Here is a 22,630-nt window from a genome sequence, read left to right on the forward strand (position 1 = left end):
AGGTAAGAGATAAAAGTAAAAAACATATTTTTCTTGATCGAAATCTCGAGAAAATATAAAAAATAAAATGCGAGGAACGTGCGTAAGAAAACTCGTTTCCATTTGATTGTATCATGAATTTATTTGAAATATCTAGTATAGCTCTATTTCTCTTATATTCTATATGTACAAACGATAGCGTAATAAAGTATAATACATATTATTTTAACAGATGTTAACAAAGAAAGATGCTAATCTAATATATTAAAAATAATTATATTATTATTCTAAACGCGTTCGGGGACATGGATTCATCTCTTGTGTTTTTTCTTTTTATCTTTTAAGAATGCAACGCGTACAACATAGTTATGTAAAATAAAATAAAATTCGTACGTGTGTTCCTGTTAAAAATAATTCAAGAAACTCTATAAATATTTCTTGCTGCACTAAAGAATTACGACGTAAAATCAACATGTACTATTCTTTGCTATAAATATGTACATGCAGTCCTATAATCTCCTTCTGCAAAACATAGTATTGTTTGATAATCACATCAAATTTATTCATATCTGTAAAAAATGAGGTAAAAGATATAAAAATCGATATATGCAGTATCTTTTGAATTATAAACCTTGTGTTGTACGTACATAATATCGAATATTACCAAAACTAAATTTTAAAATTATGTATAACAAAATTAAATGAGATATTTTATCGCTCAAATGTTTTTTTATTTAAATAATAAATGTGAATTGCGTATTTGTCATCTTTGAATTTTTCTTCTACAATCTTTCGAATCTTATAACAATAGACGATACTAAGAGATCGAGAATCTCAATAGCAATAATATCTTGCAAAAATTGTAATCCAACAAAAAATATTATTTATAAATGAAATATATTTATATTACGAGGATTATACCAACAATTTCTGCTTTGTGTGGAAGATTCACGTTCGACGTGAATCAGTCGTTATAATTATCTCTTTATATACACTTGTCTTTGCCATGTACATTTTTTTAGAGCTTTCTTAATGCTAAAGTTAGTGAGTGACGAAAGTATATATAGCCAGTCAATAATAACTATTTAAACCTCTGTCCCACATCGAGAAGAGATAAAATAGCATCTTATACACGTTGTCCCGAAACATAGGGCACTATTGAATCCTGCATTCTATCATTATAAGTGAAAATAAACGACAATTATCGAAGACTCATTTAATAATGTGTGCATTGAAAATGTTCTGAAATAATAATTTATTAAACTAAAACAAAATTAGATTCATAACGTATTATATCGATCAAGATGGAAGACTATTTCAATGTGTTTTCCAAAATGTGTTATTAAATAGATTCTTTCATCGCTTGTGAATGTCAATTGCATTTCCCTTCATAGTTATGCTCTACATACGTTTTTAATAGCCTTCAATGTATGTTATCTGGACATTTTCAAATGCATACATAAATTTAACATATATATGAAATGGGTGGTAAGCGTGAAGCAGTCACAACTGAATCTGGCATTAGCTTTGAGCACAATTTGCATCGGTCTTTATCATGTTATATTGTCTAAAATCTTGATCAGATAAGATTCATCATTACATTTTCGATGCATGTGACACATTTGACGTGAATAAATATTGTTTCTCTATCTCTCGCAAAATTATTTTTATATATTTTTTATATTTCTATATTTTAATCACATGTGACAAATTTCACGCTAACCCCCATCATGGGATATTTATCTTCAACAAATGTTGAGTATAGGTACAAAAATGTAAGTATAACTGGGTAACAAATTTCAAACAACTCGCCGTATTAAATTATCTTAAAGCAAAAGTTTACAATATGAATGTCAAGAAGATGCAGCAGCAATATGAGAGAGAGAGAGAGAGAGAGAGAGAGAGAGAGAGAGAGAGAGAGAGAGAGAGAGACACTATATTTGTAAATATTAAAATAACAAAACATTTGTCAATTTTACTTTTGAACTTTAATTTTGAGAAAATGTCAGTTTTTTATACATTAGTCATCTTTCATAAGTGCAATGTAGTCCACGAGATATTGCTTACTGCAATCTTTTCACATTATAAGTAGGCATTTGTTGTTTCACTTTATATCATTTCATTTGATACGTCACACTCCCTCCTGTATACAGTGTATTTGTTAAACAATTGAAACGAAAAGAATTGTTCGATATTATATATCGTAACGCTTTTATTAAACAAAATTTTTTTTATGAAAATGGTATAAAAACTCACAATGAATGAATGGATTAACATTTTTAAATTAGCTTGCAGCTAGTTATCGGAATACGTACTAGTAATAGCTAGGAACTTGAAGAAGCATTACTTCCATTTTTCGCTTTTTATTGATATACATTTAATATGCAAAATAGGTTATTCATTTTGAATAACTCCATAGTCATGTCCATCTTAACAGCATTTTCTTTCTCCGAATTTCTTTTTAAACACAGAACTTTTATATAAGTAAACATAAAGTATTGACATGTAACAAAGAACACTATGAAAAATGAAGAGTCTAAAAGATTACTATTTTTTTTTTCAATGTTGTAAAGAGGTAGAAATAAAATAATATGTGTATTATATATTGCACACACACATTTATATGCGTGTATATATATATACAAATATATATGTAAAATATATATATATGTATATATATACAATATGTGTTTGTGTGTGTGTGGAATAATAGGATATATTTAATTTGAAAATAAGAATGCTCTTTCTCTCTTAACTCTATTTTATCCTGCAACAATGTAGTATTTCTCACATTGTAGCAGGCATTGAATAAAATGAAATAAACATAAAAGCAGATCTTAATCGTCAATCATAATCTTCTAAATTTACATGTTTCAGTTTTATTTACAGTCATATTCTTTTCAGTAAATACACTTTGGAGAAAGAAATAGCTCTGTGGTGTCACTGTACATAAACTTGTATCGTCGTTCGTGTGTACTTTGTTGCGCATCACACACGAGATATGATCCTTTATTTAAATATCTCGCGGGCGTCCCACAACGATGTTACGCACGCAAATCGACGTATTATTATCGGCTTATTTAGAACGCCGAATGGTAGTAATCGTAAGTAGGCCAGTAAGGCTGTAGCCAATCCTAGCTGGTACGTTGGCGCTTTTTGGCAGGGTGCTCTTCAGACGAATGAGCCGGGGAAGGCATAACCATATCTCCTCTATTAAACATATATTTGAATTGCGGCATGTATTTCATGACACTCCTAACTTGGATTAAAGGTAGATCTTCAGTTAGCGAAGAACATTTGCCTGCTTCCATCAACATCTTCATTTGCAGTCTGTAAAGTAAATAGTTCATTTTATATGTTTGTGTGAGAACATTTTTCATGGAATATATACCGTATTTCCAATAGGATTTATCTTACCTATTCCCTTGATATAAGTCTATATGTAGAACATCTGTCAGGACTTGTCTACAACTTTCAATGTCGCAGGCAGGAAAAAAGTTGGAAATAAAATCGGGAAGTGTTATTAACAATTCACTGTAGATGTAAGGTTTGAAGTTGATGCAGGGTACCATCTTTTCTTCAACCAATGCTTTCTGTACTTGGTAAGGTTGTACATGGCAAGTTGACATATGTGTTTCTGATATTGGTATTAATGGTTTTCTCCCTCGGGTATCCCTAAAAAATTACTTACGATATGATAATGTGTTAATCCAATTGAGCGCAACAAAATATCGCAACAAAAATGTCCTGTTAACCACAAGTCTGCTTATTCAATTCCTCTAAAATAACGACAAACTCTAGTATGTACTGATAAACTCTAATATATAATATATACTGATAAATTCTAATATATATACATATATATGATAAATTCTAATACATACCTGGAACTGCTACTGCTACCGCTGCTACCATTGACTGGTATTAGGGGAGGTGGATACTTCATATGAGATGTGTTATGTACAGATGGTGTATGTCTTTGCGAATGTAATAAAGTCGGTGCTGATGTAGGTACTGGCATCAAAGCTTGGACTTGTTCGCTCAAGCCAAGCATCTGTGGATATGTACTTGCTGTGACTGCATTAGGTACACCTAATGTAGGTGTTGTATATGTAGTGGTCACCCTGAAATAGGAAATGTATTACATTATTTTTGACTACTTTGTAGACTAATTTTATTATTTTAATTTTATCGCTATTTAGTTATTCTATTGTTAAAGTCTTTAGCCTCTTTAGCAATTAATAATAATGAAAGTAAATGTATATTTTTTATGTTGTTGCTTTATCTTTTATATTCATTTAAATCAATAGTGCTCAATACATTACAGTATCAGGAACAATATAAAACTTGTATATACGCATGATTTAGAAATAATATAAAATTTGTATAGACAAGTGATGATTATGCGTGATTAAATTACATAATTACACACATGACATTTATGTGCTTATATATATAAATTACAACACATTTAAACAAGAATAACTAAATTTATAAATATATTTTTTTGCACTCTCAAATTATGAAAAGTTTCAAAATATTATTAGAATCGATTTATACAAAAGCAATTTATGTACAGTATATAAATATATTTATTAATTTTATAAACAAATTTATGATAGTGCTGTCAATACTCGATTATTTCAGATAAATAACCAGACAATTTTGGATATTATAAAATAATGTATAATATTGAAATGTATATAATTATAAATTAAAATCTAATAACATATAGTGATATTATCTCTCATAAAATTATCGATTAAAATATAATACTGCTGTTTTCCTTACTTGTATAGACAATATAACATAATTGACAATATAATTGTATGGAAATTTCTTCAATCTTTGAAATTGAAAACTCAATATTAGTAACTTAATCACTAAATTATTTTAAATAAGCGACAAGTCTGGTTACCTGCATATTTGGATGCTAACAATAAGACTATTCATATTGATGGCACTATAATACAAGACTATAATAAAACAACGTTGTAAATAAGCGTTGTAATATTAAATCTGTGTATCATATATAATGTAAGTGTACGCATCAAGTAACCGAGAAAGATTGCGCAGCTTTCTGCTCCTTTATCATGAAAATTGCACAAATTTTCTCTTATAATTACCTGACGCTATTAATAAATATATTAATATATTAATATATAAAAAGCAGAAATTTTACAATTGACTCAATATATTTATCACGCAAAGAAGCTTTAAAGACAGTCATATAGATTGATTATAAGTATTAATTTTAATTTTATCTCTGATATGAATCAACTTTTGATATAAACTTGTGCATGCTATCTTTTGCCTTATGATAATCTATACGACTATAGTATATTTTACAAGAACTCACCAGTCATCCTTCCCATAGGTGGGATAACTATATAAAAAAAAAATACATTGTATGTACAAATGCAGAAAGCTATAGTGCAGATACTCTACATATAATAAATAATTATACTTTATATATAAAATAATTTTTCAAGCTAAAATAAACATATATATGGCAGTAATAAAATATCGATATTCATGCTTAAATGTGCTGCATACAGAAAAGGGAAATTATCTTCTTTATAAATTTATATCTTAATATATTAATTTTATTTGGTCAGAAAAGGGATACTCTCTTTTAGTCTCTTTTTCTCTAAAACAAAAACTTATTTTTAGCAATATGTTTATTTTTGCAATTTAGCAATAAATTAATATTTTTGCAAGATTTATTAAAAATATCTTTCTTTTTTTTTTAATTATTTTGTACTTAAAAAACGAGAGAGATTTAAGTGAAATTTAAACAATATAACAACACACGTGTAACAGTGTGAAATAGGTGCAATATTTTTATAGGATATTATACAATCACACTACTGTGCTAATTGATTCCATATATCGTAAGCAAGCATATACTCTGTAGGTGAGAATGCTATATAGTTGCCAAAAAAATAGCCAAAGAAATCTATATCAATTTGACACATAATTTTTAATAAATGAAATTTTCAATATAGCGAATGTATTTCATTTATAGTTGTTTCAAAGTATCTATTCAAATCTTGTAAAAAAAATTGTCCGAGAATACTCTGATCTTCCAGGTATTTTTAATTCAAAATTCCAGATAAAATTACAAAACTTTTAGATGCAAATTTTTAAATTAAATTTCTTTACTGTCTGCATTTTCTAATGTTTTCTATTTACATAATCAAGAGAGAAAAATACAGAGCCATTTAAATTTCAAATATTAGATTTGAAAAAGTACGGAAAAGGACTAAATAATGTTCATAAGTATTTTTTATTTGAATAATACTTTCATTTTTTATCAAAAATTACGATTAAGATTATGCATTGTATATTAAAAAATTTTCTATTATATTTTTCTACTTGTCAACAACTAAAAATGAGATATTATTTTCTGTACTAAACAATTTAATTAAAGGAAGGTGCTAAAGTTCGATAAGTAGAGAACTGGGAAAAAATAAAGACAAATTTTGAAATTACTTAAAGCTTTGTGAGCTTGTTAGATATATACATATACATATAATACGTATATGTATGTGTGTATATGTATGTATATTTAATAAGATCATCATTTTTAGAATACTCTATTAATGCTTACCCAAGATTTGGTTGATTGGAGTGAACAGTTGCTCGTACGAGAGGTGGTGGTGGTTGAGCCTGAGCAACTTGGGCTTGCATGGTTGTAGTCGGATATACTCCAGGATATTGAGCCGTTGTCCCGCTGCTGCCTGTTCTACTTCTCGATTGTTGAGGATAGTTTTTGGAGGCAGCGGACATTTGCTGAAAATTAAAAACTTTACATTTGATGCAATGTGAAATTTAACACAAAAGAGATGAATAGAGATGTGGCGTAAAGAAGACGACACAGAGATTAAATAAAATTAGACAATTCGCTATTATACAATTGAAACGCTTAGGAGATTAGCTTACATTGTGCATATTTAGAGTCGCACGTATGAGGGAGCTAGCTTGGGAACTGAGCGCCGGTTGAAAGGTAGGTTGACCGCCGACGAGGCCCGACCAGCCGTTAACTACCCCCTGCACGTTATTCAACATAGGTTGCGATACTATGTTCGATCTATTAGCGGGAAGTCCCGATGGAGAAGAATGGGCGGGATGTGTCGTCACTACAGGCCTGGACTGTCCTAGTCGTGCCATCTGCGGCGCCGTACTCACGACAGTACCCCGTGGCATTATGTTAGGCATCGGTGTGGCACGCGCATTTATAGGTGGTACTATCTTATTTGCACTTTGCACAGACGCAGGCTTGGTCACCGGCGGTGTAGGTGGCTGTTTCGTCCATCCACCGCCGCTACCGTTGCCATTGCTGTTCACCAATAACTGCGAGTCCATTACCTTGGTTGGCCAATAGTCTTCGAAGCCGGTACCCGGTGGAAAGTAACTCTTAATATCACTCAAACTGATCACCGAACACGTTTCACTAGCGAACAGTTCGTTACGTATACCCTGTACCTTGCAGCAGAATTTCAAGTACGACAGATCCCAGCCCTCGAGCTTTTCCGCCTTCAGCTTGAGGTTCTCCGTCTCGCCCTCGAAATAAAATAACGGCACGTACTGTAGACTATCCTTTACCGTGTAAGGTACCACAGACTCTTTATTTATTCGTATGAAACCGCATTTCTCCGCCTTGCGTCCGCCCGTTACGTTCGGATTGCTACCCGCTGTCAATTTCGTGTAACACACATCGAGAAACGTATAAAACTCCTTGGCGTCCGAGAGACGGACCACTAAATCCTTGCACGTGAACATGTCCCTCCCGAATTGATTCTCACAGTGCTTAGTGTTAATATCGTTGAATAATTTGCTTTCAGCCTCCGTGATATAATAACTCCTTATACACGTGCAGCTGTAGATGTCCGCGTGGAGATAACTCAGGTACTTGTTGAGAAGCTTAGACTCTAGGATGCGTACGGCGCAATACTTTTCGCCGGACCGAAATATATAAGGTATGTGACATTCGTCGAAGCTTGTCCAGCCGAATCGTCCTCTCTGACTGTCGTCGTCGGGTGCTGGTGCTTTAATCTCCATGCTAACCGGCGACGGTTTCGGAGCGGGCGATCCATCGGCCGGCCGTTTGTTCAGATGTCCAAGAATACTGGGAAGAGTAGGCTGCTGCGGTATCAGGCATTGCGGCCTTTGTGGTTGCACCGCCGGCATGTTTAACATTTTCGTCTTGTTCGCTTCCACCATTTTGGCAGCCAATTCACGGATCTCCGCTTCATCTGGACGTTCTTGTTTGACAACTACTTTATCGAAACCTGGAAACGAAACAAGGACACATTAGAGTCTTGTCTTTGCAGACATTGTATTCAATGATGCTTAATTCTTACAACTAATTATGACATGCTGCATCAAGAAGGTATGATCTATCTATATGATAATGATGTGTGTAGAATAAAATATTTATACAATGTATAGGAAGCTTACGATTTTTATCATATCATGAAAGTCAAGAAACTGATTATATTACAAAAGTAAGCATTACTAAAACATTTTGCTGATATAATAGATGTTTTTTATATTATCTTCGATATTGTTTGTTGTCTCTATGATTAATTACGCGAAAGATATCTTTATACCCGAATATAAATCTTATTTTCGATCGCTTTACAAACTTATTTATTATTTTATTTCACGAAAGTATATGTATCTCATATATCATGTGTGTATATGTGTGTATATACGTAGGAATATCCTTAGGAACATGTTCGATAAATCCTAAGTAGATTCAATATGTAAGCGAATTTTTTATACATCAACACAAAAGTAATTATTTATTCTGTGTCCAATTACTACCGCAACTAAAACTGACTTTAACACGCGACAGTAATCACTGGATCTTGCCAAATTAATGAAGCAATTCTACATCAATGTTTTCACGTGTATGTGAGCTAAGATATTTTTTTAATCAAATCAGATTTCAATGATTCTGAAATAAAGTTTAAAAAAAGAAAAAAAAAACATTCAAAACGATTACCATTTACACAATCTATTTCATCAAATATAAATCCAATAAAATTTTTGCTATACAACACAATCATTGTACATTTAAAATACAGATAAAAAAATTTCTTTAGTTTAAAAGACGATCAAATTAATCCTTTTTATAAGCTTCCTTCTATTCAAACCACGACAAGACAATTGAAAATTTTCGTACAGCGTAAATAAAGGAGTAAACACGCCAAGTGTCTCGTGTAATGTCAAGATAGATAAGTATTATATATAAAACCCAATCGCCGCGCACGTGACGATCCTTAATTAAAGATTCCCGATCGATTTCGCACACTCGAGAAAGAGAGAGAGAGAGATGACACGACGCGTCTCATGATGGCGCATCGCGTCGCGATTATCAAAACATAAACCTTAGCGTAAACAATCTTCAATAATAATGAGAATCTTACAACTTATAAATTTTACAATTTTATCGGAAATCGCATGTTCATTTAAATTTAGACACTTCAATCATTCGTTCGGTCGAGAAATCGGTGTACATAATTTTCTGTTTTCTCTACATATCTATAATACGAAAAGACGCATCAGAGTTAGACCAGAGTTTCATTCTACTTCCATCATCGATGTCAAACGTGAGATGTCCTATGTTTACGGATCGATGAAAGAAAACGTGGGGAAGACGTGACACCGGCTTAAATTCCCGAAGCAAACTTAAACAAGCTTCAATTGCGGTTCAAGCGAGCAAGTACGACATGCACGAAGGAGAGACATACTGAGTGACATTCGCTCAGGTGCCATCCGCGATGGACTGCTTTTCTCGAGCCATATGGCGTCGGTGCTGCTATCGGCACTCGCGACCGGTATATCCGTGAAGCCGTTCCTCATCCTCGAGACAGTAAGAGAGGGTTTCCCTTGATTCAGTCGCGAAATCACATCGCGAGCCGCAGCTGAAGCCGACAGACCCAACAGAGACCACCAGTGTTTCCCCTTCGTTGAGGTTATAACATGAAGTAGTAGTCCACCTCCTACAGGTATCGCCGACGATATCGCGCGCGATCCATGTTACATGACGGAGAGCAAAATGACGAAGAAGAGGAGGAGGAGGAGGAAGAGGAGGAAAAGGACGAGGAGGAGACGGACGAGGAGGAGAAAGAGGAGAAAAGGACGAGAGACCGAGGATAACGTATCAACACGGTGGACGTTCAAGTGTACGGATCCACACACGCGAGAAAGTCGTTTCTCTAAACGATGATGCTCCCGATTCTCGCAGTTTTCACGCTTTCCCTTGACGGTGAGGACGATGAGGACGACGTTTCACTTTGTGCGCCGATTCACGATTATACCAGGTGGCGCGAAAGATTCTCATCATCACCACTACACCATCACCGCCACCGTCGTCTTCGTCGTCTTCGTCGTCGCCACCGCTGCCACCACCATCACCATCATCTCACCACTACCAGCGCGCTCGATATATAGGGTATAGGCGAAACAGGGGAAGAACGGGGTACGTAGACGGTATTGTTCCTCCGCCGACTACGTACATGCTTCGGGCGTAGCTCCGCGAGCTGTTGGAGTTGGAGCTTCCTCGAGGATCACGGCACGCTCAAACAAGGACAACACCATACTTTGTTCCCTAGTCCTTTTCTCTCGGCGCAAACCCCGATTTCAGGCCGTCCGATCATAGGCCGCGTCGTAACGTCGAGCTGTCCGCCCGCGGCTCCACGGGGACACTAGGCGCATTTCCGTATAGTCTAGTCCGCGTATATACCTCCGACTCTCTGCGCGGACTGTACCGGGTTAGGTATATGTGCTCGCCAGTGTCGTCCTCGACGGATTGCATTCGAACCGGCCTCGGCATTCTTGGGATATCCGCGAGCCCGCGCGGAGATCGGGACTATCACGACATATAGTGACAGTTCGTCGCGATGACAGTTCGACGCGAACATGTCATTGTCCGGGACGACTGGTGTCTGAAAATGTGTTTTAAATGTACATTGGTGTTACAAGTACTTGGCGGTCAATAAGTAGCGTATTTTCAACAAAGTGATCTGCTGATTCTGCGACATCCTGTCCATACATTCGCAGGGTATTCACGAACGAGACTTTTTCATTGAGTTTCTTTCTATTTCGTGTCATTAGGATAATTCGTCATTCTCGATATGGGTGCGATCAGCGATCAAGGAATAGTTTCGCGTATAAAAAAATATATTTTCACATTAAAGAATATTCTCCGACAGGATAAGGGCAGAATCATCAATCTCACACAAGTCCAATTAATTTTCCAGATAATTAAACTCTGTGATTACAAGAATGATATGAATATTAATGCTCCCCTATAATACATATTATCAATATATCTTTTCAAGTAAATCTTTCACCCTAAATGAAGAAATCTTGTATTATAAATAGAACTGAACATTCGATATAACTAGTTGAGCTAATAAGACAATCTCTGTAAACAATTTTTATATTAGGAAAGTAAAATTTAGCTACATTCTATTTTGCACAAACTAACGAAGAAATTAAACAAATAAAAGGATCTAATTTTATATTACGTATATCAAATCAATATCTAGAAATAGTTATTAGATCGTTGAAAAAATATATTGTTATGAAACTAACTTTCAAGGGAATCATCAGCCTGTTACTATTACACTGGAAATAATTAATGTAACCCTGACATTTTTGGAGTAAACGCGTCATCGTATACCCTCGATATATGTTTACCTTAAGACGAGGTTTGGTTTATTTCATGTGCAAACTTTAGAGAGTTTTGGTCGCCCGATGTCTCTGATTTTTTTTTCCTAAGGTGCGATAGCGAGATGCGTGGATAGTTTAAACAAATGGCCGCCCATCTCGGATCGCACTCATCGTGTGACATGGAGCAGTCGCAGGCGCTAGGTACATACCGCTCAAAGAGTAGCCAGGACTGGCGCGTAAGATCGCGCGGACGATGTGACAACGTCGCACGGTCGATATGCTCTTTCAGGCAAAGTGCCAAGATTGGTAAACGCACGCGGGAGTATATAGCCGTTTCAGATACCTAACCCTCCCTCCCTCTCTCTCTCTCTCTCTCTCTCCCTCTCCCTCTAACACCCGCGCGCTTGATTTGCCGCCCCCCATCTTCCTGGAACTCAACCCCCGTGAGGTTCGCCCCGAACCCTGGTGGGGGAACCGGGAATAGGAGTAGGAGTATCAAAGTTGCGCAGAACCCAGCCAGACGTTAGCTCTCGCTCGCGCCATTGCGCAGCTTTTACGTATATAAAAGCCGTCGGCCGCCTATGTACTACATATGTATTATACTTATTATTTTAATCATGATTTACGAGCGCGGTGTTGCCGGTTCTCCGCGTGCGGGCACGCCCATTCCCTCTCTTGTCTCACTTTTCAACCATATATGCGAATACATAGAAACGCGCGCGCGGAAAAGCAACGTCGCTTGATCGATACTTGAGAAACTTGCAATAAAAAAAATGACTATCACGAATACGTTTCTTCAATAGCCCGTAAGAGCTGTATATATATGTATATATTAGGGATTTTCTTACGCACATTTTATCTCGAACCAAACATAGACTTTCCTCCCAAGTACATATTTCCAAAATGTTGCGCAATATATAGATATATTCATCTATTATATACTATGTATATACAACATCCCTATTTATAGAACATCCCTTATATAAAAACAATAGTATATCGAAAATGTATAGCTCTTAGGTCATATGATTAGATTATATCGTATCGCGACGTTGCGGCCTTGATGGCATCTAGTTTTACTGCGCCTCACAGTTGGGCCAGTTGTGTGGCAACACTGGAAAGTCATAGTGATCTATTTATAGTAGCCCTCTAACGCTGCTGTTGCTATGCCGAGCGAAGGCATATTTGGTCCAAGAGTGGGGTGAAGATAGGTGGGGGATGTGGATAGAATGGAGGGAGAAAGAAGGACAAAGTGTAGGTGGCGTGAAGAGAGCGAGGGGAAGGTAAAGGGGAAATTACTAAAAAGAACAATATGGCGGCCGGATATATATATATATTCTACCCCAATCTATCCGCACATTCTCTGCTATAACTCGACTTTCTCTCTATCTCTTTGCTTTATATATTATTTGCCTCGTTTTCCTCTCTTTCTCTCTCTCGCGCACGCGATGCTCCTCTATCTTAACATGATAATAGCCTTCTCCTACATTTCCTGCTACTTTACGAAAGTATGACCATGACGAACGCAACGTTACGCAATGCGTATAGGAACTCTAGTACAAGGATAGAACGTTAGTAAGACGCATTTCCTCTCCTCGCGAATAAAATCAACACGATGAAGGTCATTTCTTCTGCTCGCCCCTCCCTTCCCCGCTTATCCCTCCGCTCTCTTCCTCCGGATGACGAAAAATAAAATAGAGCGTAAAAAGAGCAACAAAGAAGGGTCATCGAAGTCGAAGACGAGAAGTGATGAAAACCGTCCTTTACGCAAGCGTAATATTTTTTTTTTTTTTTTTTGCGCGACTCGCGCGAAATTGCATATGGCGCCGCTCACTCGTAGCAGCTGACGAGGTTCGCGCGCGGTATTATGTCTCCTATTGTAAGCACGCGCGCGACTTGCGCGAGGACATAAGCGCGCTCGGCAAAGCTCGGTCATCTTCGGCCTCAGCCTGCCTTTGTTACATCACTCTTCGTTCCTTATATAGTACATAGGGGCGGATACATTATGTATATCGCGGGGCCGCACATGTCTCTCTCTCGACTCTCGCTCGTTGTACATAGGGCGCACATAAACGTAGCGCGCGCAGGCCAAGCAAGCCGGTCGGTGCGCACTTGTGGCAAGTAAGCCTCCTGGCTCCAAGTTACACGATGCGCTCACGGAAAACACACAGGCGGTGCGCGCGCGGCGCGTTTGCATTATTATTACATATACGTGGAAGCACGTCGACGCGGTGAAGCGATTTAATGGCAAATATACGATGCATAGAAAATTCATACTTTTGTAATAATAGCGCGAGAAATGTAACGCGAGGCAGTTTCGAGGAAATTTAAGAGCGCGATGACGTCCCTCAATTTATGCGCCGAATATCCAAAGGATATTTCAAGACCGTATGCCGTATCTTTTATACTTTGCAAATTTATTCCGCGCGCGTGTGTGTGTGTGTGTGTGTGTACGTATGTATGTGTCCAACATCATATTAATATAAATGTCACACTATTTTAATTGCAACTAGGATATTTCAGAGATTGCACATTTGTTAGTCTGATTACTCGAGAAACATTCGGAATTTTTTCCTATGTCCTGGCAATATTTTTAATAACTAAATGTAGGAAATTCTTGAATCTACAAAACGAATGGATATTCAAATGAAATTAAGTGATGCAAATATTTAAACTTGCTAATCCACACAGACATACTCTTGAAACTGTAATACTATGCATGGAAACATGAATTTTAATTAATTAAATGACAAACCGATGTATTTTTTCACTGACAATGAGTCCTCTTGTGTCTGTAATATATATCATGTAATAGTCTCTAACATTTATAAGATACCTGTCACATCAATTATTTTGCAATAATTATTTACGTCTAATATTTATATAGGCTTTTCTAAAATTAATATACATTCCAAGAGAGATTAAATCACTAATAAAAAATGTTTCAAAACATTCATTATATCATAAATAGCCTAATAAGTTAATAAGTAATTATATTCACTAGTATAAAGGCCCTTGCACAATGCTAGGCGATAGCGATAGGAATAGCGATAGCGATAGAATAGTATCTAACCTCTGTTCCTATTGGTAAATATTTTTTATTCCACCAATAAGAACAGAGAATACATATTTTTCTATCGTTATCGCTATTCCTATCGCTATCGCTTAGCATTGTGCAAGGGGCTTAACTCTAGTTTCTGTAATATATAGTATAATAATGTTATATTTAAAAGCTGCCTGTCACATAAATTATGCAAACGTGATGAACAAATAGAGCAATAAAGAAAAAAAGTCGTAAACACTGTCCAACATTTATCGACAATGGTCGTTTGTTTACATCTAATATTTATAACAGACAATTTTCTAAAATTAATATATATACACACACAAGAGATAACATCACTAATCAAATATATTTTTTAAAAAAACATTCATTAATTATACCACATTACTAACCAAATAAATATCCCGACTTTTCTTCACACATCCAAGTTAACAATTTACTCTTATCAGCATCATCAGCCGTGTCCACATTACATTCTAGTTTAATGGAATTATCGAACGACACAGATGACACTTAACTCTTAACTCTCATCACTGGCCGACAAATAATTACTTACCGGCACGTTTATGCCGGCTTATATTACGATAAATACGCGGACTCGTGAAAGGTACACGTTCGCGAGAATAGGACGATCGGTGGAAGGGATGGAAATCACGACGTGCGTGCGCGCCGAAAGAAGACTAAGAGGAAAGAAGGACGGCGATGTCGCGCGAACGCGAAGAAAGATAGAGAGAACGAGATAGAAAGAAGAGAATGAAAGGGGTTACCGATACCGCCTTTACGGCGGATCCCGCCTGACCCAGCCGATGATGCCACCTACCCAGGGTCCCGAATATGTCACCGCTGCCGCTGTCATCGCCATCGGCCATCATACCAGATACCAGCGCGCGGCAAGGCAACCTAACCTTATCCGCTAACCTCAAAACTCTTTACCTTTCTTGATGTATGCCTCGACGATCTCTACTTCCTCGTCGACCCTCTTGTCGCCCATCTTCTTCTTCTCGTTAAGCTGGATATCTAGGCACATAATTCCACGTCGCCGTGGACCTTCTTCGCGACACGGCCACGATGCCGCCGCGCGCCCCTGACATTTACATCAGTTGCCCGAGAACCGGACGCGCGCGAAAATTTGTATACCGCCGCGTGCAATGCGGGCACCGGAAGGAAGACACACACACACACTCTCTCTCTCTCTCTCTCTCTCTCTCGGTCACGATAAAGTCACACGGCGCACTCTCAGAGAGCGCTCTCGACGTAGAATGCACTCGTCGCGAGATATCCTCGTCTCCTGGTCGCGTTGTTGCACTCGTACATAGCTGGAGGAACAATAATAAGATGTATTAGGGGAAGAGGAGAAGAGAGGGAGGGAGAGAGAGAATGCTTGAAACACGTCGAGACAAGTCTAAACAAGCACGTCCAAGTCAACTGAACACTGTCACATTGCGCGTTTAACCGGTATATTGTACGCGACACACATACACGTATATACATATACACACGCGAAATATATATATATTTTTTTTTCTTTCGTCGGCGATTTTCCGTCGTCCCGGCGTTTTCTACTGTTTTACTAAGAAACCAGGACTGGGTTTCAGACACTTTCAGATCAGATTTGAATGTCGTACACGTTGCCACTTCTTTCTCGTTACTTCCTCTCCTATCCCCGAGCCGCTTGGTCCCCCTTCATCACCCTTCCCTCCTCACTCTTTCTCACTCTCTCTCTCTCTCTCCCCTACCGTCCCCCTTTCTCCTCCTCCCCTTTCAAACCTTATGTACTTAACGGTTGCGACGTTGCCGCACATCCGGTATATCGTATGACCGCGTGGTGGGGGAACGAGATATTCAAGGAAGTGGGGGATTTAGTACATAGGCGAGGACATGGCGGATTGGCTATAGGAGGGTTTGCATGGCGAATGGTGAGGAGCGGGAGGGGCATGTACATATATACATAAATGGAAGGAGAGGTTTATAGCTCAGAAATGGGAATTTTCCATGACGTGTTGGAACAACAGTGACCGTTATTCGGTCACGTGACCAACTGGAAATCGCTAAGGGCGCCATGCGACGTGCGCGCCCTCTCGCCTTCCGAAAAATCTTCATTTAGGGCTTTCTGTGTTTGCGAGGAGACATATTGATTTTCTCGAAATTGATCCATAGGAAAACATTAATGGCGCAATCGATTAATATATCGTTAAAAATTAATTAGACATTAATTATAATCGATTAATATTCATTAAAATAATATCTACTCATAATTGCCCATGAAAATTAATTATTAATTATATCGCTGCGCATTATGTATGACAAATGTAAAATTATTTACATAAATTAATTTAATTTAAAGAATAATAATACATGATATATATATAGAATATAGGAGCGAAAAATATCACAAATTTACAATTAAAAAGAATGTAGAGAATTAGAATAAAATAATTACTATGGCATCCCCATCGTATTATACGTTACTGTAGTATACATTGCTCATCGGATGTTCGTGCTGATGAAGAATCTATATCCTTTGTAGCTAGAAGTCCTTTGGTACTTTCAGCTTCTTTCATCCAAATTTGTATCTGTTGATAGAGATCAATAACATTTAAATATTTCGTAAAAAAATAATAATCTATGTATATATCAATTCGACAAAGACTAACAAAATGATATAAATATCTTTTGGATTATATGTTCAAACATATAAATGTCTCATTTTAATTTATTTAATATAATATGATGAATTGATAGAGCACAATTTCAAGTTTAACTTTCCGGAAGTGTTCCTTTAGAAACTCACAACTAGTCGCCTCGTGTAACAAGTCCCGATACAAGTAAACGATAAAATTGCGATATTTTCACGTTAAATTAATATTTATTTTTCATTTATGTACATTGTTTTATTTTCACATCCGTGAATCGATCGCATCGTATAATTAATTTCGGAAGGTTTATTTTTAACATTTTTTTTTTCATACTTGCTTTGTACGATTTGATATTAGCTTACAAGATTCTCTCTTACTATACTTTTACTACGTTTCTCTCTTACTATATTCTTACTAGTTTTCGTTCAGGCTATTAAAGTTAAAGAGATATGTGAGATACGTGAGGTACGATTTGATATTAGCTTACAAGATTCTCTCTTATTATACTTTTACTACGTTTCTCTCTTACTATATTCCTACTAGTTTTCGTTCAGGCTATTAAAGTTAAAGAGATATGTGAGATAAAGGGATATATGAGATAATATCTTTAAAGTGAGAAGAAGTAAAAAAACATCGATATGTTTCTTATCTATTATTGTATCGATATTTTACCATCGATGTCGTAAATGTTGATAATTTATCATTTTATCATCAAATTATGAACTTGGGGACATTGACCTCATAATGGACAGAAGATTGAAGAAAAATTAGTATAGTCATTTGCTCGTGCAACTATCGAATTACTCAAGAACCTTTGCATATTATATTTAAATATATATCTTTTTAATCTAAAATAATTCAAAATATATTGAATAACGCATAGACCAACTAGTCAAACGATGAAAAAAAAAAGAAAATTATTTTTATGTGTATAAAAGATTTTAATAATTTTTTATACTTTATAATATATGTCTATACTTTTTTGTATTTTATTTTGTATATTTATTTTTGCAGTAAAGATTATAAAAAAGTATGCAAAGATTTTTCAAGTAATCTGATACTTTAATAGATTATAATATTCTGATTCATCCAATCACCTGTTTATACAGCAAATCTCTTCTTCGGCCAAATGGTTCCTTACCCAATAAAGGCACAAGTACACCTAGACAAGATTGAAATTTTTCTAGAGCCAAGGCATAACTACCCTCAGCAAGATATTGTTCAGCAGCTTCTCCTATTTCAAGTGCAGCTGCCATACCAGCGGTGCTTTTACTGAGAATTCCTAGCAACAAAAATAAATTATATCACGACTACTATCGTTTATAATTTATATGAAAAATTTTTATTTTTAATTTAATAAAGAACTTTTTATTTTTAAATATTTTTAGTAACCACAAACGGTATAATCGATTATATATGAAAAATTCCATTTGAGATATATGTATATTGCATTATAAGCATTTTATTCTGGAAGATTCGATATGATACAAACGTAATTCGTTGTACGCGTATGCCGAGTTTCTCTCTAAAGACGATATCCTTTGCAAGGATAAAGTGTTTCCTTTATTTTCAGGTGGCGCACACTTTTCATTGTTATCGTCTACAAATGCCACTTTAAGCGTTTCTGCTCTCCTTATGTAATCGTTCACACGATGCCGTAACATTTCCTTGCACTTTAGGTCACTTTCATCTAATCAAATATATAATATCTAATTATATAATAATATACAATAATATTATAATATATATAATAATAATAATATAGTAATAATAAAATATTATACATATATATAATAAAACAATATTATATTTTCGTAAAAACTTTAATACGAAAAATTAAACGAGAAATTTAAATCAAGAAACATGGATCGTATTTAAATTGTTTAATTCGAATTTTAAAAAAAATAGCTTTCGTGAGAAATATCGATCGTTACTTGTTAAGATTGGAATGAAATATCTAAGAGCCTCGCAGTAAAGATAAAATGCTTCTTTCACATTCTTTTCAGCATCCATTTCAACGGCTTTATGCACCAATGCCACTGCCTTATCATAATTTTCTTTTGTCGGCGCGTGCTCTAAATCCAGAAATTCATGCGCGAAAAATTCGTTATACGTTATTCGATCGTCAGGATTGTGCTTTAACAGAGCCATAAGTAAATCCTTACACATCGCCGACACATGAGCCGCCTTTGGTATCTACAACGAATAATACTAACGTTCACAGATATGCGATTCACGATTAAAAATCATGCATGAATCCCCTGAACGCGAATCAATGTGCATATTATTTATACCGAATCGATCGATTTAACAATCTTTGCGTATCATTCTATTTTCTTATTTCATAATGTCATATTAAGAGAAAAAGATTTCAAGCCATTCGTGCACTTAACTTTTTAAAACTAAACCATATATATACGATTGTAAAAAATGCATTTTCGGCGGTAGAAATTCTTCAAATTCTTTTTGACCAATCGCACAAAAATTTCTTTGTTCTGAATGGTCAAGTGCTTTTCAGATAATTTCCTATAGACATATAATAAGAGTAAACTGACAATGAGAACAAAAGATTCGAGATCTAAAGGATAAAAAAAAGAGAGAGCGAATAGTGGGGCAAAATCGAGCCAAAATCTTTGCCTTTTTTAGATGAGAAAGAAAAAAGGAATTTGTATTTTTCTTTACCTTAAAAAAGTTCGTTTTTTTTCCTTTACCTGAGCCTGAGCTTTAATTAAACAAAAAGCATTATGGGACTCTATTATGCATATACTTAATATAATCACCTCAATAGGTTGGCTGTCCTTGATTTTTTCCGCAAGCTCCTGAAAGCTACTGCTAGAATAGGGAGCTTTCCCGAAAAGACACTCATACATGATCACTCCGACACTCCACAGATCGACACGAGCATCGTATTTATGTTTCAACAACATTTCGGGTGCCATGTAAAGGGGCGAACCACGTATCGCGAATTTGTGCTCCGAATTTGAGAGATATTGCGCGAAACCAAAATCTGAAATGGCGAGGAATGAAACAAGTAATGATTCGCCGCTGAGTATCGTCCTGTTAAAACAAAACAAAAATATTTCTCTCCAATTTTCCCGGAAAATATATGTATATATATATGAAAGAAAAAAATTAAATTAAATGACTATATATATACCGACCTCCAACTTTGAGTATTAATTGAGGTTTTCTCGTTAACAGTAAATTTTGCGGTTTGAGATCCATGTGGCAAACATTATGATCGCGCAAATATCTCAACGCTAATGCGAGCTGTTGTAGAAATCTGCGACAAATGTTTTCGGGTAGCTTGTGCTTTTTCTTTATAAAACTCGACAAGTCTCCACCGTCACAGTACTCCATGACGATATATATATGCCTGTTTGTACATATATACATATGTATATGCATTATTTTTCAGGAGAAAAAAAAGAGTGAGAAAACGCAGTGTGATGAAAGTGATTTACTGCTTATCGAAAATTGTCTGTGATTAATCTGATAATTTCTCGACATTTCACAAATATAATTTATGTTATAATATATCGTAAAGTCTCGTATAACGAACCCTTCATCCCAGAAAAAATCTTTCATCTCTACGATATGCTCGTGCTTGAGGACATTTAACAGCCTGATCTCCGTCACAAGATTGTCGATCGCAGATTTAGAGAGTGTGCCTTTATCCACGCACTTGATAGCGACTACCTCTCGACTCCCATCCTGAGAATAATGGTCAAAAAAATGATAATGACTTTACAGATTTCACAATTTATATTCAAATACCGCAAATACAATATCTTAAATTTCTACCAAAAAATTGGAGAGAAAACTCGCTTGAAATACATTTTTTTTTTAAATAAAAATACAGCCGCATTGTGCGTGATATATTTTACGCTGAAAATTAATATACTCCGTAATCTCTCTACTGAAAAATTTTATCATGAGACATCTCGTATGGGATCTATAAAGTTATTTTAAAAATTTAGTGCCGGTGGTACCGAAGAAAGCAAGTTCGGCACTGTATATTCGAGTATGCAACATAAATGCTATCGGTTTTCAGTTTATCTTTTTGTGAAATATATGTACATGTATACAGGAAAACGAGGAAATCTTTGTACATAGCAATATAAGAAGTTTAAACATATATGTATATATACATTTCTGATATACTACGATATTAAATCCATTCGTTCCGCTTGCACTTTCTCTATATCCAGGTTCTTCGCTTTCTCTCTCTTTCTTTTTCCTCCCCCCTCTCTCTCATTCTCTATTTCTATATATGAATATATATTATTTATTTTATTTAAAAAGAAAGTTTAAGAAAGTGCAAAAGCAACGAACAGATGATTTTAACTGTATTCGGTTTTGACACATATATGTATATATTTTTTGAACGTAAAAAAAATCTACACGTACCTTTTTAAATGCCTTATATACAGTCGCATAACTTCCGGTGCCAATCTTTTCCAGCATAGAATAATCACTCACGGTGGGTAGACTCATTTTTCTTGAAAAGTAGGCTAATTTATCGCGACATTTCTCTAGCGAAACGTCGTAAAGGCTACTGTAGGTGACAGTACAATTCTTGCTTTAATAACACGCGTGTTGCTCATGCGCGTTACTTTGTGTTATTATATCTCAACGAATATATAAGATTAATATTGCCATGCTGTTCATAACAAAAATCGAAAAATAAATCATTAGACTAAAGAACTGAGAACGAAACTGTATCTAGCATATACAATCGTCAACGCACAGCAAAAGTTTCTCATCCTCTTTTCTCATACACACAAAACCGGAAACGCGACTACTATTATTATATTATACAGTTCACGTGTGAAATTATAATAAATCTTTTTTCTATTCGAATGCATACAACATACAATTAAGCGATTCTTCGCAAAAGGTGTACGATAAAATATGTAAAGAATTCACGTCACAGTGCTTGAAAAACTGATATATACAATTTGTAGGTTAGCGTTTATTACCACAGATCACACAGATATACGGAAAAAAAAATAATGACCATCGCGATCTTTACGAACGCGAGAAAGCACGATGGATCATTCTAGCGTGTCCGTTCGCGGCATCGGAGCGTAATTATATGCTCCGATTTAAAATGCTCGTTGGTAAACAATGCACGGTCGAGACGCGACGAGCGGCGAACTAGCGCGAAGACAGTCGCGTGCGCGTCAGCTGTGCGTAGCGAGACGGCGGGTCGTTCGGGTCACGTGACGCGACGCGCGGCTAACTTCGCGGCGCGAGCGCG

The 22,630-nt window shown here is 35.8% G+C and overlaps 2 protein-coding genes across 5 annotated transcripts; both read right to left on the minus strand.

Moving 5' to 3' along the window:
- Window positions 1–136: 136 nt before the first annotated feature.
- On the minus strand, window positions 137–16,382 carry LOC145939216 (uncharacterized). 3 transcript variants are annotated; one of them, XM_083043430.1, is made up of 7 exons: window positions 15,665–16,382; window positions 6,925–8,273; window positions 6,593–6,774; window positions 5,339–5,365; window positions 3,864–4,103; window positions 3,397–3,654; window positions 137–3,309 (listed from the first exon to the last, which is right to left on the minus strand). In XM_083043430.1, the coding sequence occupies exons 1-7, from the start codon at window positions 15,756–15,758 to the stop codon at window positions 3,114–3,116; spliced, it is 2,346 nt and encodes a 781-aa protein (XP_082899556.1). In that variant the 5' UTR covers window positions 15,759–16,382; the 3' UTR covers window positions 137–3,113. The 3 variants fall into 3 exon arrangements, with proteins under 3 accessions (XP_082899556.1, XP_082899557.1, XP_082899555.1); XM_083043431.1 differs by lacking the exon at window positions 15,665–16,382 and adding an exon at window positions 15,124–15,615; XM_083043429.1 differs by lacking the exon at window positions 15,665–16,382 and adding an exon at window positions 9,741–9,872.
- Window positions 10,798–22,554, minus strand: Aduk (unc-51 like kinase 3 homolog Aduk). 2 transcript variants are annotated; one of them, XM_083043433.1, is made up of 10 exons: window positions 22,118–22,554; window positions 21,778–22,030; window positions 20,930–21,081; window positions 20,529–20,743; window positions 20,148–20,374; window positions 19,302–19,563; window positions 18,860–19,057; window positions 18,465–18,649; window positions 17,172–17,304; window positions 10,798–10,937 (listed from the first exon to the last, which is right to left on the minus strand). In XM_083043433.1, exons 2-9 carry the CDS (start codon window positions 21,862–21,864, stop codon window positions 17,197–17,199), a joined length of 1,434 nt encoding a protein of 477 aa, XP_082899559.1. In that variant the 5' UTR covers window positions 21,865–22,030; window positions 22,118–22,554; the 3' UTR covers window positions 10,798–10,937; window positions 17,172–17,196. The 2 variants fall into 2 exon arrangements, with proteins under 2 accessions (XP_082899559.1, XP_082899558.1); XM_083043432.1 differs by having other exon boundaries at window positions 21,778–22,554.
- Between the last annotated feature and the right edge of the window lie 76 nt (window positions 22,555–22,630).

This window comes from Prenolepis imparis, unplaced genomic scaffold, assembly GCF_030444845.1.
Source record: "Prenolepis imparis isolate NDT839.2.m4 unplaced genomic scaffold, iyPreImpa1.0 SCAF_8, whole genome shotgun sequence".
Classification (NCBI taxonomy): domain Eukaryota; kingdom Metazoa; phylum Arthropoda; class Insecta; order Hymenoptera; family Formicidae; genus Prenolepis; species Prenolepis imparis.